This window comes from Eriocheir sinensis, chromosome 19 (genome assembly GCF_024679095.1).
Source record: "Eriocheir sinensis breed Jianghai 21 chromosome 19, ASM2467909v1, whole genome shotgun sequence".
Lineage (NCBI taxonomy): Eukaryota > Metazoa > Arthropoda > Malacostraca > Decapoda > Varunidae > Eriocheir > Eriocheir sinensis.
Genome location: NC_066527.1, coordinates 19,041,607 through 19,058,290, shown reverse-complemented (window position 1 = coordinate 19,058,290; position 16,684 = coordinate 19,041,607). Strand labels below are relative to the sequence as shown.

Genomic DNA, 16,684 nt, shown 5'->3' with positions numbered 1-16,684 from the left:
GCGGGACGGGAGGATGCGAGAAGATAAGAAGGTGGAAAAAAGAGGAAAGAAACGTACGATATCTTTTCATTATTTCCTTTAGGCCGTGAAACAAACATCTACTTTCTATCTATTTACTTTTCAGAGCAGTTTAGCAAGTGTACTATTCATTTTTATCACAGGGAGGTTCAGGGATATGTAGAAAACGGAGAAAATAAGAAAAAAACGTACGATATCTTTTCATAATTTCCTTTTGGCCGTGAAGTAAACATCTACTTTCTATCTAGCAGGTTAGCAAGTGTACGTTTTTTTCTTCTATCAGAGACGTTCAAGTATATATAAGAAAAAGGAGAAAACTAGAAAGGAACGTACGATATCTTTCCGTCATTTCCTTTCTTCCGTAAAACAAACATCTACTTTCTATCAAGCAGGTTAGCAAGTGTTCGAAGCTTTCCATATATATTCTTTTCTTTATATCAGGGACGTTCAGGTATATATAAGAAAAATGAGAAAACAAGAAAGAAACGTACGATATCTTTTCATCATTTCCTTTCAGTCGTGAAGCAAACATTTAGCAGGTTAGGAAGTGTTTGTGGTTTCCATATTATAGTCTTTTAATAACAGGGAGGTTTAAGTATATATAAGAAAAATGAGAAAACTAGAAAGAAACGTACGATATCTTTTCATCATTTCCTATTTCTACTTTAATATTCTACTTTCTATCTCTCTATCTACTTTCCATGGCGAGTTAGCAAGTGTACGTATTTTTTTTTTATCAGGGAGGTTCAGGTATATATAAGAAAATGAGAAAACAAGAAAGAAACGTACGATATCATTTCCTATTCTACTTTCTATCTCTATCTACTTTCCATGGCGAGTTAGCAAGTGTACGTAGATTTCTCTCTACATTTATTTTTTCAACAGGGGGAGTTTAGGTAAAAACACAAAACTAAAAACGAAGGTACAAAGAAAAAGTTAATTCATATTCTGGGCGTGGAGGATCGGCGGAAAGGAAGAGGTTTAGGATGAAGGATTAAAGGGTTTGATCGTATATACAAAGGATCGTATTGGGGTGGGGGCGAAGGAGGGAAGGAAGAGGTTTAGGATGAAGGATTAAAGGATTTGATCGTATATACAAGGGATCGTATTGGGGTGGGGGCAGAGGGGGGAAGGATGAGGTTTAGGATGAAGGATTAAAGGGTTTGATCGTATATACAAAGGATCGTATTGGGGTGGGGGCGAAGGAGGGAAGGAAGAGGTTTAGGATGAAGGATTAAAGGGTTTGATCGTATATACAAAGGATCGTATTGGGGTGGGGGCGAAGGAGGGAAGGAAGAGGTTTAGGATGAAGGATTAAAGGGTTTGATCGTATATACAAAGGATCGTATTGGGGTGGGGGCGAAGGAGGGAAGGAAGAGGTTTAGGATGAAGGATTAAAGGGTTTGATCGTATATACAAAGGATCGTATTGGAGTGGGAGCGAAGGAGGGAAGGAAGAGGTTTAGGATGAAGGATTAAAGGGTTTGATCGTATATACAAAGGATCGTATTGGGGTGGGGGCGAAGGAAAGAAGGAAGAGGTTTAGGATGAAGGATTAAAGGGTTTGATCGTATATACAAAGGATCGTATTGGGGTGGGAGCGAAGGAAAGAAGGAAGAGGTTTAGGATGAAGGATTAAAGGGTTTGATCGTATATACAAAGGATCGTATTGAGGTGGGGGCGAAGGAGAGAAGGAAAAGGTTTAGGATGGAAAGATAAAGGGTTCGATCGTATATACAAGTAAGAGATCGTATTGGGAAAGGGTTTGGGAGGAGGAGGGAGGGAAAGAGGGTTAGGAAAAGGTGTTTGGGGGTTGGGGGAAGGAAAAGAGGATTAGGATGGAAAGATAAAGGGTTCGATCCTATATACAAGTAAGAGATCGTATTGGGAAAGGGTTTGGGAGGAGAAGGGAGGGAAAGAGGGTTAGGAAAAGGGGTTTGGGGGGTTGGAGGAGGAGGAGGAGGGAGGTTTAGGATGAAAATATAAAGGGTTTGATCGTATATACAAGTAAAGGATCGTATTAAGGAAGGGTTTGGGAGGAGAAGGGAGGGAAAGAGGGTTAAGAAAAGGGGTTTGGGGGGTTGGGGTAAGGAAGAGAGGTTTAGGATGGAAAGATAAAGGGTTCGATCCTATATACAAGTGAAGGATCGTATTGGGAAAGGGTTTGGGAGGAGAAGGGAGGGAAAGAGGGTTAGGAAAAGGGGTTTGGAGGGTTGGAGGAGGAGGAGGGAGGCTTAGGATGAAAATATAAAGGGTTTGATCGTATATACAAGTAAAGGATCGTATTAAGGAAGGGTTTGGGAGGAGAAGGGAGGGAAAGAGGGTTAAGAAAAGGGGTTTGGGGGATTGGGGTAAGGAAGAGAGGTTTAGGATGGAAAGATAAAGGGTTCGATCCTATATACAAGTGAGAGATCGTATTAAGGAAGGGATCGGGAGGGGGAGGGGGGGTAGGAGGGTTAGGAAAAGGGGTTTTGGGAGTTGGGGGAAGGAAGAGAGGATTAGGATGGAAATATAAAGGGTTCGATCCTATATACAAGTGAGAGATCATATTAAGGAATGGTTCGGGAGGGGGAGGGAGGGAGAGAGGGTTAGGGAAAGGGGTTTTGGGAGTTGGGGGAAGGAAGAGAGGATTAGGATGGAAATATAAAGGGTTCGGTCCTATATACAAGTGAGAGATCATATTAAGGAAGGGTTCGGGAGGGGGAGGGAGGGAAGGAGGATCAGTAAAAGGGATTCAAGAGTACTGAAGGGAGTTGGGGTTGAATATACATGGTCAGGGTCATTATTATCGCCATCATCATCATTAGGAGAGGTTGTGCATTATTTTAAGTAGCTTACTGATGTATTGATAAAGTCTACGGCAGGCAGCCAACACAAGAAGTAGGAGCAGTAGTAGTAGTAGTAGTAGTAGTAGTAGTAGAAGGAGGAAGAGGAGGAGGAGAGAGAAGGATAAAGAAAGAAGGAGGAAGAGGAGGATAAGAAGAACGAAGAAGGGAAAGGGAAGAGGAGGAGGACGAGGTGAGTGAGGAAGAGGAGAAGGAGGAGGAGGAGGAGGAAAAGGAGGAAATAGAGAAAGAGAAGGAAAAACAATTGTAGTAATAGTAGTAGTAGTAGTAGTAGTAGTAGTAATAGTAGTAGTAGTAGTAGTAGTAGTAGTAGTAGTAATAGTAGTAGTAGTAGTAGTATGAACAGCAGAAGTGGTTAGTGTGTATATACAAGAATAAAACAAAAATAAATCAATGTAAGTTATTCAAGACTACAATACGACACTACAAAACGGGATGTACTGTATGGAAGAAGAAGAATTGTATCATCATCTTCTAAACAACAAAATAAAAAAAATAAAAAAATAAAATAAAAAGGTTAATTATATATCGCAAAACAAACAAACAAAAAAAAACCTTGCTCTTATAAAAACTCTCAACAGCCGCCTGCCACAAACAGCCTTATATCAAACAAACAAAGATATATACAATGATAACAACAACAGCAACAGCAACAAACTTAGATATATGGAAAAAAAAAGAGTAAGAGGAAGGGGAGGGGGAGGGAGGGAGAGGGGGGGGGGTAAGTGTATAGATACAGTAACACATACCAGAGAAAGGAATCGAGTTATACAAGTGATACATTAAAAAAATAAAGAGTTTCTAGCGTCTATACATTCGCGGTGTCATGCCGTCTATTGCCAGGCGAGGAGGAGGAGGAGGAGGACGAGGAGGCCATGGTGTGCGCATTCGAGTCGGTGCAAATGAATGAAAAAAAAAATAAATAAACATCTCACACACACACACACACACACACACACTCACACACACACACACACACACACACGGAGTCTACTTAAGCATGGGGTCAACAACAGTACATGGAGACACCAATAATAAAACAGCAAAACACACACATATATACAGAAAAGCACATACGAGAGAGAGAGAGAGAGGGACAAAAAACACAACATTACCAACAACAACAACAACACAACAACGAAACAACAGGAGATAGATACAAACACCAATATACAAAAAAAAACACACACAGGTAGTAGAGGATTCAAAACAAGGCATACATCCAAACATTCAAGAGAGACTATGAGGGCAAGACCAGTCGTTTGTGTGGTAGCCATGCCTGCGAACACTGACTTACCTGGCTGCTAGTGATTGATTTACTAGCTACTGAGCGGGGATCTAGCCAGGAAAAAAGGGGAAGGTGAGACAATTTGTTAGTATGCATGGAACGACCACGAAGGAGGGAAGGAAGGAAGGGAGAGACAGAGAGAGGGAGAGACAGAGAGACAGAGGGAAAGATTGCATGGAACGAAGGAAGGAGGGAGAGACAGAGAGAGGGAGACAGACAGGTAGAGACAGGTAGGATAAAAAGCTAGACAGATGTTAGATTGCAGGGAACGAAGGAAAGAGGGAAGGAAGGAAAGGAGAGACAGAGAGAGGGAGACAGACAGGTAGGATTAAAAGCTAGACAGATGTTAGATTGCATGGAACGAAGGAAGGAAGGAAGGAAGAAAAGGAGAGACAGAGGGAGAGAGGGAGGAAAAGACAGATAAAGACAGACAGACAGAGAGAGGGACAGCAAGGATTAAAAGCTAGACAGATGTTAGATTGCAGGGAACGAAGGAAGGAAAGAGGGAAGGAAGGAAAGGAGAGAGACAGAGAAAGGGAGAGAGGGAGAGGGAGGGAGGGAGAGAGAAAGGATAAATAAGCTAAAAATATGTTATTAACGAAGGAAGGAGGAAAGGGGAGGAATGGGGAGAGACAGAGGTGGAAAGAGACAGAGATGGAGACGGAACGAAGGAAGAAGGGAAAGGAACGAAAGGAAAGGGAAGAGAATGAGAAAGGGGAGAGAGACAGAGAGGGAGAGAGAAGAGAGGAGAGACAGAGACAGGGACGCAGAGAGGAGGAGGCTGACAGACAAAAAACGACAGACAGACAGACAGACAGAGACGGATTCAGAAAGTGGAGAGAGACAGAGGGAGAGAGAAAAGGGGAGAGACAGAGACAGGGACGCAGAGAGGAGGAGGTTGACAGACAAAAAACGACAGACAGACAGACAGACAGAGACGGATTCAGAAAGGAGAGGGACAGGCAGAGGTACAGACAGACAGAGATTGAAAGAAAAGGAAAGAGGGAAAGAAGGAGACACAAAGAAGAAATGAAAAGACAAATAAAAAAGAAAGATTAAATGATTTGGATGAAGGAGGAAAAAGCAGAGAAAAGAGAAAGGAGGAAAAGAGAGAGAAGTAAATAAAAAGGGAAAAATGAAGTGATGAAAATTGAAAAAAAGTTGGAAATTAAAAAAAAAACTACATTAAATAAGAATGAGGAGGAGGAGGAGGAGGAGGACGAGAGGAAGAAGAGGAAGGAAAGAAGAGAGGGAAAGAAAGACAGAAAGAAAGAACAAACTGCAGAAGAGAGAGAGAGAGAGAGAGAGAGAGAGAGAGAGAGAGAGAGAGAGAGAGAGAGAGAGAGAGAGAGAGAGAGAGAGAGAGAGAGAGAGAGAGAGAGAGAGAGAGAGAGAGAGAGAGAGAGAGAGAGAGAGAAACACACAAACACGGGGAACAAGAGATAAAGAAAAAACAAACACAGACAAGCACAAAAAGAGAAAGAGACACAGAAAGCCTTGAAGCTAAAAAGACACGCCGAAGAAGCGAAAAAAAGAAAAAAAAAAGAAAGAAAAAGAGAAAATACGTGTAAAAAAGTGAAAAAATGAGAGAGAGAGAGAGAGAGAGAGAGAGAGAGAGAGAGAGAGAGAGAGAGAGAGAGAGAGAGAGAGAGAGAGAGAGAGAGAGAGAGAGAGAGAGAGAGAGAGAGACGAGGGAAAAGGCGAAGGCGAGGAGAAGGAAGGAGGGAGGGAAAGAAAGATGGAAGGAAGGAAGTAAAGAAGGAAAGGAAGAAAGGGAGGAAAGAAGGGAGAGAGGACGAAGTAAGGGAGGGAAAGTAGAAGGGGGGTTGGAGGAGGAGGAGGAGGAGGAGGAGGAACGAATGAGTGAGTTGGACGATTGAGTGTGAAAGTGTAAGAGTGAAAGTGAGAGTGAGTGAGAGAGTGAGAGAGTGAGTGAGAGAGTGAGAGAGTGAGTGAGGGAGTAGGAGACACTATCATAAATATAATGTATATGTAATATAGTACAAACCAAGCGACACCCAATAGATTCTTAGGCCATATTGAGAGACAGATAGATAGATAGATAGATAGATAGATAGAGATAGAGAGTGAGAGATAGAGAGTGAACAACCAATGAAAAAAGCGCTCATGCCCACGCACACACACACACACACACACACACACACACACACACACACACACACACACACACACACACACACACACACACACACACACACACATTCAAGAATCTTTCCACTGAGAGAGATCCAATTTTTTTCCAGATTACGAAATTTTTGTGACCAACTTTTTGACAAGAGCGAAAACACAGACGAGAGAGGAAGAGGAGGAGGAGGAGGAGAAGGAGGAGGAGGGAACATACGAGAGGAAAGTGGTGTACGAGGAAGTAGGATAAGGAATAGGAGGATGAGGAAGAGGAGGAGGAGGAGGAGGAGGAGGAGGAGGAGGAGGAGGAGGATCGGAGAATGGTACAAAATCAATCATTGAAGATCGCGAACCAGCAAAGAAAGGAGAGAACGAATTCGCAAACGCACAAACCAACAACAGAAGAAAGTATATGATAAAGAACGTAAGAATGATAATATATAAGTTTTCCCGCCAGCCATAGAGAAGAGAAAAAGAGTAGCAGTTATTGAGAACAACCCGCTAATGGCAGACCCGTAAACGTGAAAACAAAAGGAAAATATTGCACGAAAATCAAAACAAAAAGAGAGGAATAGAAGGTGAAGGAAAATAAAATGAGACAAGAAAAGGAAAATGGAGCTAAGAGAAAATATAATGGAATAAGATAAAGGAGAGTGAATATAAAGTGAAAATAAAATAAATCTAAGAAGGTAAAAAAAGGAAAAGGAAAGTAAAGGAATATAAATGAAATGAAAAGATAAGACTAAGCAATAAATCAAACAGAGGAAATATTAAAACAAAAACAAAGTAACAGAAATAACAACAACAAGAAAACAAAAACTAAAAATCTAACCATGAAAATCAAGAAAAAATAACTATCAAGAAAAAGAAAACAAAGAAAAAAGAAAAGAAAATATGGAGAGAGTGATATTTTCCTGAGAGCAACGAATAAGTAAAAAAAAAAGTGAAGCTGATTTTTATGAGACAACAGTGACAGCAGCAATAACAGCAACAACAGCAAAAACAACAACAGCAGCAGCAGGAAAAATGACAATAGCAACAACAACAATAACAGCAACACCGACAACAACAGCAACAGCGAAAAAATCACATTCATGACGAAAAAAAAAAAAATCTTTCGTTTATTTTGTCATGAAAAGAAAAAAAAATTGCTTGATCACTCTTGTCGTTTATGAAAAAAAACACCTCCTCGCAAAATCACCTCAAAAACAACAATAACAGTAAAATCTTGCACAAAAATAACCTGTCGCGAAAAAAATATTGATACTTGATGCAAAAAAAGTAAAATAAATGTAAAAAAAAATGTCCGTTGCGGAGTGAATCCTTTACTAAGAGGATTTATTTACGAGGAAGAAGACGAAGACGAATGCGATGAGAGGAGGAGGCAGAGGAGGAGGAAGAGGAGGCAGAGGAGGAGGATAAGGAGGCAGAGGAGGAGGATAAGGAGGCAGAGGAGGAGGTAGAGGAGGTAGAGGAGGAAGAGGAGGAGGGGGCAGGAAAAAGAAAGTTCCCTACATAACAAAAGGGCAGGAAAACAACAGGAGACGAAGAATATGACGAAAAGAAAGAAAAAAAAGTAAGAAAACAAAAATACATAAGAGGAAACAAGGGAAGGAAAACAGTGGAAAAAAGTGCACGAAAGGAAAGTCAAGACGTGAAAAGAGAGAGAAAAAGAAAAACAGGGAATTCGAACAAGGAAGCAACAACTGATAAAGAAAAAGAAAAAGAAGAAAAGTAAGAAAATAAAAACACATAGGAGGAAACAAGGGAAGGAAAACAGTCGAAAAACGTGGACGAAAGGAAAGTCGAGAAGTGAAAAGAGAGAGAGAAAAAGAAAGACAGGGAATTCGAACACGGAAGCAACAACTGATAAAGAAAATGGAGAATAAGGAAATAAGAGGAAGGGAAAGAGACAAAAAAATAAGCGAAAAGAAAGAGATAGAGGAGACAGAAGAGATAGAAAAATAGGAAATAAGGTCAAGGAAGCAACAAGCGATAAAGAAAACGTAGAATAAGGAAATAAGAGGAAGGGAAAGAGATAAAGAAATAAGCGAAAATAAAGAGATAGACGAGATAGAAGAGATAAAGAAAAATAGGAAATAAGGTCAAGGAAACAGTAAGCATAGGAAGAGAAGAACGATAATGATAGAAAAAAATAAATACATAAAACAGGAAGAAATAAAAGGAGAGAAACGGAGACGATGCAGGATGTAATAGCATTTAAACATAAGGTATTTTTTAAGGGGGCAGAGAGGAAGTGTGGATGAGGGAGGGAGGGAGGGAGGGAGAGGGGGACTGCCGCAAACAAGTAAGTCAATTTAGCGGCTCTCCAGGTAACAGCCAACACGAACAAGCTAAATAAGGAAGCGGATGTTTAATGCCTCGTACACACACACACACACACACACATGAAAGTACTGATAAGAAAATGAAAAAAAAAATAGAAGTAGCGAGTAAAAGAGTATAAAGTAACACAGAAAACGTGGAAAATATGGGAAAACTAAACAGGAAAATGAAAAGACGAGACGATCACACCGGTGTCATGCTTCTCCGCGTCCTCCTATTTCTGCTCTGCTCCTGCTCTGAACACTTACGGATCCGTGTACGCAGCTGGTCGGGTGTACGTGGCTGTCCCCCGAGTGTTTTCAAGCGCGGGAGGGCATATTGTTTTATTCTTTCATAGAAAAACATCAGTGAATCCAGTACAACGCTCTGTTTTGTACTAGGTGAAGTGAAGGACCAATAAATAGCCTTCATGCAGTGATTCACCAGTAAATTTATGGGAAATAGCATCTTGCTATTTTCTAAAATCAAAATTGTCTTACCCGACCAGCTGCGTACACGGATCCGTGTTCATAGTAATCCGCCTTTTGGTTTGTAAACAAAACGGACGACCAGAGATAGGAGGACGCGGAGAAACACGACACCGGTAGACAAAAAAATAACAATGTATGACAGAAAACGTGGAAAATATGAGAAAATAACAATATATGACAAAAAACGTGGAAAATATGAGAAAATAACAATATATGACAGAAAACGTGGAACATATGAGAAAACTAAACAGGAAAATGAAAAGACAAGATGTTCACACCGGTAGAATATAACAATATGACAGAAAAGGAGATCGTGATAAGCCACCTTTGGAGTATGATAAGAAAAAAAGGGACATGAAGGAAAGAAGGAAGCAGCAGTTAAACAAATAAATCAACAAACTCTTCTAAATTAAAACAAAAGCGAACCAAAGGAAGGAAGTGAAGGAAGATAAAACTGATAATAGGGAAGAACAATAATAATGAGAATAAAAAGAGAAGACATATATAAACCAAACAAATGAACAAATAAATATAACTAATAGCGATTAACAGAAAAAAAGCACCACTAAAATTAATAACATAGATAAACTAGGGGAAGATACCACAAAACAAAAGCAGTATTCAATTTCATGTTAAATAAGCAACTCCTGTTATCGACATTCGCAGGAAGCTTTTTAGGGAAGGAGGAAACAAAAGACGATCGCCGCCACAAGACCAGAAGCCAATCCTTTAAGAACAGCCACTCACTTGTATCGATTCCTTTATTTTTATTTAACGGACGAAGAAAACAGGATCCAAATACGATTCAGACACGATTCAAACACGATTCAGACACGATTCAAACACGATTCAAACACGATTCATACACGATTCAAACACGATTCAAACACGATTCGGACACGATTCAAACACGATTCAGACACGATTCAAACACGATTCAGACACGATTCGAACACGATTCAGACACGATTCAAACACGACTCTCAAAGTTCCGTGTGTGTATAAATATAGGCAACCAGTACACACACACACACACACACACACAGGCAGACTTGCATGAAAGAAAATAAAATATTAATAAAAAAGATGAATCACTCTATCCTAATAATAATAAAAAAAATAATGGCTTTGATTAGGAAATTTTAGCTGGGACGAAAAAAAAAAAAAGCTTGAATTGATATCTCTTCAGTTAAAAGGAGGTGGAGGTGGAAGAGGAGGAGGAGGAGGAAGAGGAGGAAGAATGGGACGCTTCGTAGATCAGAAAGAGATTTAACTCGATTTTTGTTTCTAATTTTGGATATTCGTAGGAGTGGAAATTATGTATAAATATAATGGACAGAATAATTAGTATTTTTGTGGTGTAAATTGTAACCACACACACACACACACACACACACACACACACACACACACAGACACACACACATTCTTATAGCAAATTTACATCTTCTATCTGCGTCTATCTCATTTCTGGTGCTCCAAAAATACGTCAATAAAACCATACTACAGAGTGTTCTTCAATGTATAAATGTGTAACTCAAACTATACTTGTGTTTTGTACATTACACTGAAAGCCCCAAAATATTATAGTGTGAGAAAGCTGCGTGTATATATGTGTGTGTATGTGGGGGGGAGGGGGTGTATGTGTATGTGTGTTTGTGGGGGGGTAGGGGTGGCTGTCTAAATATTGGTGTGGTGGTGAGAGCGGCAGTGAGGCTGTACGTAGATGTGTTGCTGTCTAGAGCTATGGTAGTGGTGTGATGGTGAGGGTGTGTGTGGCTGTAGGTGTGTATCTAGAACTATGAATATATGCTATGGTGGTGGGGTGAATGAGAGTGTGGCTGTGGGTGTGGGTGTCTAGAGCTATGGTGTGGTGTTGATGGTGCCACATATCTGACCTGGCCCGTTTAGAGGCACTCCGCCAGCTGACACGCGCACTTCACCGCGCCTGCACCATACACAGGACGAGGGGAAAAAAAGAGAGAAATATAAATAAATGAAGGAACACAGAAAACGGGTTCAAAATGGAATGTTAGCGGTGGAGTCATAGGTGCGAAGGGGACACTTGTGGAATATAAACCAAATAAGGTCGTAAAAGTGAAGAGGAGGAAAGGAAGAAGAAGAGAAACGTATATATGATAAAAGAGAAGTATAAACAACTGAAAAAAATACAGAAAACGGGTTCAATATCGAATGTTAGCGGTGGAGTCATGGATGCGAAGGGGACACTTGTGGAATATAAACCAAATAAGGTCGTAAAAGCGAAGAGGAGGAAAGGAAGAAGAAGAGAAACGTATATATGATAAAAGAGAAGTATAAACAACTGGAAAAAAATACAGAAAACGGGTTCAAAATGGAATGTTAGCGGTGGAGTCATGGGTGCGAAGGGGACACTTGTGGAATATAAACCAAATAAGGTCGTAAAAGTGAAGAGGAGGAAAGAAAGAGGGAGAGACATATGAAAAAAGAAAAGTATAAACGACTGAAAAAATACAGAAAACGGGTTCAAAATTGAATGTTAAAGGTGGAGTCATGGGTGCAAAGGGGACACTTGTTGCTGTTTATGTATTTGCAAAGTCGTAAATTTGAAGAGGAAGAAAGGAAGAGGGAGGTACATAAAAAAAACACATCCAAGGGAATTTAGTAGACTTGTAAATGGTTGAGTCCGTGATGGAAAAGTATGCTATGGAGGAGTGTTTAAGTAATGTTTTGTTACGAAAAGAAAATACGAGAATAAGAGAAAATTGGGCGTATAAATTATCATATTATTTGGTGGCTTTTGAAGTGAGTGTGAATGTATTTCCTAAAAACGTTTGCTGTTGTGTGTATTTCTTTGTACGCTGCACCGAGATGTATTATTTGATGAGTTGTGAAGTCAGTATAAATGTATTTCCTTTATACGTGTGATGTTGTGTGTATCTCTTTCTACCCAGCACCGACATGTATGCCCATATATACCGTATTCACAGTACCAGCAAAAATATGCCTCGCCAGTATCTTTTAATCACATACAGCCTGAGGTAGTGAGTGGGAGTGGCTTATTGTGGATTTGTCAATGATATGCAGTTATAGGGGAAAGGGGGAGGGGCTTATTTTCGAAGCTAGTGTGAATATGTGGTGTGTTGATCTGAAAGTGAACGTAGGTGGGAAATATGACAAATGTGAACAAGAATATATGTGTTTTAATATATCGATGTTGCTCCAGCCCATAAAAATCTTGGGGAAAAGTTGTTGTAAAAAGAACTTGAGTACAAATGTGATAAAAGAGGGAAAGAAGGTTTTATAGGAACACGTTACTAGCTTTTCCATTCCTATATTTTTAGTTAGTTTTTATTGAACTTTTTTTATTAGAAGGCAAAGGAAAGCCAGTGAGACTAATGACGAACTTCAAATGATTTCATGGAACGAGAAAACACACACACACACACACACACACACACACACACACACACACACACACACACACACACACACACACACACACATCAATAAAAGCATCAAGCTCACTCACACCAAAGCCAAAAAGAGAAAAAAATGAAATATTTCCCTAATAAAAATTAATATATCTTCAAGTTCTCCACCACGAAGAACGAGAAAACAAGAGGAGACAAGAAGAGAAAGAGGAGAAAGAGGAGATGAAAAGAGAGAAGGGGCAACACGTAAGGCTGCCAGACGTACAATAACATACCCAAAAAAACGATACCACCACCACCACCACCACCACCGCGACCCTCAGCCCAGGACCAGAAAACCACAGCGTTGCCAGCTCAAAAAACGTACCTTTGCCGCCGCTACGAGCAACGCGAGCATCACCTAAAGGACAAACCTACAAAAATGCTTCTTGAACTAGTGGCAAACAGACAGACAGACAGAAACAAACAGACGGGTAGGGACAAACACAGACAGACGGACTCACACTTACGCACAGAAGAGAGGAAGACAGACAGACAAGACAGACAGACAGGAAGATGTACGGACCAACGTTGCCAGTGTCGTACCCAGCCTCCTATGTTTGCCTATTTCCGACCCCAAAACTGCCTCCTCTACCCCAATAACTGCCTTTATATAGAGTTATCGTTAAAATGGTTAATTATTGGTGTTTTGGCAATAGCTATGGCTCAGAAACCGGTAAATACGAGCCTCTGAGTACGATAACTTGGCAACGGTGGTATGGACGTGAGGAAATGCGATAATTATGGACGGTAGCTCTGTCTCACCTAAGCTAGTAACAAGGTCTTAGTAACAACAGGACAGGAATCGTGTGCCAGCATTCTCAGACGCTCTCGGTTCTCACATCAACAATTCCAAAGGCCGAAAAGGAGGTTTGTCGGGTTCTCATGAGTGGTTGTTCACGTTCATGGTGCGGAAGCCACGTCAAGCTGTGTCCAGGCTTACAGAACTACCCATGAACAGACCCGCATCTCCTGGGAAAGCTTTGTTCAGTGTGTGTGTGTGAGTCCAGAAGAGTTTGAGAGCCTGGGCCACGATGCTAAGTGGGAGGCGTACATACGCACACACGACTCTCAGCTACGGACGAGACCATCTCTGTTCGTGCGCCAAGTCACTCGCAAGCAGTAAACAACAACAGGAACAACAACAACAACAGTAACAACAACAACATTAAGAGGTATCAGTAAATAAGAAAGGTAAGTAAGTAAGTAAGTAAGTAAGGACTCGTATCTCGCCGTATAAGTAACAAGTCAGAAATGGTTTAATTAAAAAAGGAAGCTGCTCCCACTACGTCCTACGCGCAAAACTCTCTCATCCTACACCTCTACTGCATCGAGTCAAGGAATAACAGATCTAGACTCCACCTCGCCGGGATTGGTAGTGTCCATGGGGCCTTTTGACACCACACTCGTAGCCTTGGTGATTGAGGCCTTCGTGGCGCTCATAATATTACTGAAAAAGCCCCCCTTTGGCGCCTCTGAAATGAAAGGCAGTCGTTACCAGCTCCCTCCGATGGCGACCTCCTGTGTGTGTCTCTCTTCCGACCGTGAGAAGGGAGAGAGAAGGAGAGATGATGGCACAAAGGGAGAGATCAAAGGAGAAGCAAGAGTGTGGTGAGAGACTAGAACTGGTGGACTTGTTTTAGGTGGGGGAGATTTTAAGTTTAGTAATGGGGTTAATATGGGGTTAAAAGACAAGGGTTAATATGGAACAGATGGCAAGGTGGGGTTAGATAATTGACATGCAAAACACACACACACACACACACACACACACACACACACACACACACACACACACACACACACACACACACACACACACACACACACACACACATTTTGAGAAGAGAATATAAAGTGAGTAAATGAGAAACTTCAAGAGATATTATTAGTGAAGATAATTAAAACAAAAAAACACACACACACACACACACACACACACACACACACACACACACACACACACACACACACACACACACACACACACACACACATAAAACATAAAATAAAGTCACATTGAATATAATAAAGAACCAATATAGGAAGAGAAATGCAAAATACACATAAAATAAAACAAACACAAAATATATACAGCGAAATTACTCGAGAAAAGGACGTTGGGAAAAAAGCCATTACGAAAAACTAACACTAGAAAGCATATTAAGAAAAAAAGGAAATAGAAAAGATATGAAAAAAAACAGAAGCAGAAGATAATAATTAGCGAAATGGAGCAGAAAATGAGAAAGAGAAAGAAAGTGAGAAAGAAAGACGGAGAAAAGAGAGAGAGGGAGAGAGAGGGAGAGAGAGAGCGCACCTGAGCCTTACGCGGAGAGGATGTGAAAAACTCTTGGGTATTTAGCAGCCGCGTTTCACAACCTACACATCGCTAACCTTTCTTCTCTTTCTCTTCCTCCCCCTCCTTCGCGGCATCTTTCTCTTCTCCCTTCTCCTCTCCCTCTTTATCCTTCTTTTTCTTCTTCTTCTTCTCTTTCTTTTCGCTCGCGCTTTCGTCTTTAATTTCCGCTTTGCTTTCAGATCTTTTCCACAGTTTTCGCTTCTTCTTTTTCTTGTCCGCGGCGCCGTCACCCTCTTCCTTGGCGCTGATTGGCTCATTAGCGGTGACGTCAGGCTCCTGCTTCTCTGTGATTGGCTCGGCGTCTTGTTTTGCAGTGACGTCAGAGGCTGGCTTGTCTGTGATTGGCTCGGAGGGAAGAAACACCTCCCCGTCGTCCTCATCTTCCGTGGCGATGCTGGAATTCACGTGTTTATTCTCCTCCTTTGACTTTGTGTTGATGAGCTTGTTCTTGACTCTCTTCTCGGACGCCAGGCTGCCATTGGTGGACTCAGCAGCCTCGTCATTGGTTGCTTCTTCCCTTCCTGTCCTCTGATTGGCCGGTTCCTCCGCTGCTTCGTCCTGATTGGCTGACCTTTTTGCCTCCTTTGTGTTGCTAGGCGGCTCCGTTTTCTTCCTCATCTCTTCTTTTACCTCCCCGTTATTAGCTTCAATCTCTCCTGGCGCCTGATTGGATGAGGTTTTGGCCGCCGCTCCCTGATTGGATGGGGGTTTAGACGCCGCGTTCTGATTGGCTGACGCGCCCTTCTCTACCTTGGCGGTGATTGGTTCTGTCTCTTTGTTAGTCTTTGTGTTGTTCTTGATTCCTGCAGTTTGATTGGCTGAGGCTTTGTTCTCTGCTTTGCCACTGGTCAGTTGCTCTTTAATCTCCACACTGTCATTGGTTGCTCTGTCTGTGGGCTGTGCTGTACCCTTGGCTGCTGTTTCCGGGTTGTCTGTGTTCTGTGAAGCCCCGTTTGCTGTCTGTAGTGGAATAGGAACAGCAGTAGGAGCAGGATGCGCAGGCCGACCCACAGCCTGCGCGGTGATGGTCGCCGCGCGCGCAATTTGGCTGGTGAAGAAATTTCCAAAAAATCCGATGACCGATTCTGGAAGACGAGATTGGCCGCTGAACAAAACATAGACGGGGGAAAAATATATGTGATTTGCTCCTTTTTGGCGTCATTAGTGGTGTTTCTTTATGTTGGTGGTAAGTGTGGTCATCAAAAATAAGTAAGACACACACAAGAAGTCATATTTCAGGCACAAAAAATATCTCTGAAGGGGAGGAAGAGGAAGAAGAGGAAGAAAGGGAAGAATGACGGAGAAATTAATACAGAAAAGAGACACATTAGTAAATCAAAAGCACTGATATATAGAACGGAGAAGAAAAACAGTAAGACAGAAAACCAAAACTAATAAAATTATCTAAAACAAAAACACGAGATACGTACTAAACCACAAATAAAAGAATGAGACAAGCAATAAAAACAGGAAACTAAGACTCAGCAAAGGGAAACAAAGCTAAACCAAATATAGAGGCAAAAGAACATCGGTAAGAACAAGAAATGCAGACGGAGAGGAGGAAAAGAAGAAAACAAAAATAACAAAAGAGAGAAACAAAAACGCAAGACTCAGAAAAGGAAAACAAAAGCTAAACGATAAATAAAAGACTAACACAAATGATAAAAACGAGAAAGCAGGAACAAGACAATAAAGAAGAGGAAAATATAGACAGCAAGAGAGGGAGAGAGGGAGGGACTTCAAAAATCTACGCAGCAAGAA

At 41.2% G+C, this 16,684-nt stretch overlaps 1 protein-coding gene across 26 annotated transcripts in view; it reads right to left on the bottom strand.

Annotated features, from left to right (window-relative positions):
• The window catches only part of LOC127000835 (uncharacterized), a 163,836-nt gene that overhangs the window by 9,548 nt on the left and 137,604 nt on the right, over positions 1 to 16,684 (bottom strand). For 5 of the 26 annotated variants that reach the window (XR_007754545.1, XR_007754546.1, XR_007754547.1 and 2 more), the window contains one exon: positions 13,927 to 14,039. The exons of 2 other annotated variants lie outside the window; for them this stretch is intronic. Coding sequence is in view for 21 of the 24 variants with exons in the window: in XM_050864916.1 (XP_050720873.1) it covers positions 13,927 to 14,039 (113 nt within the window). In the remaining 3 variants the exon portion in view is untranslated. Of the gene's footprint in view, positions 1 to 4,160; positions 4,202 to 13,926; positions 14,040 to 14,626; positions 16,009 to 16,684 lie in introns of those variants that run through there. 19 more of the 26 variants (XM_050864909.1, XM_050864914.1, XM_050864906.1 and 16 more) reach the window with 9 other exon arrangements.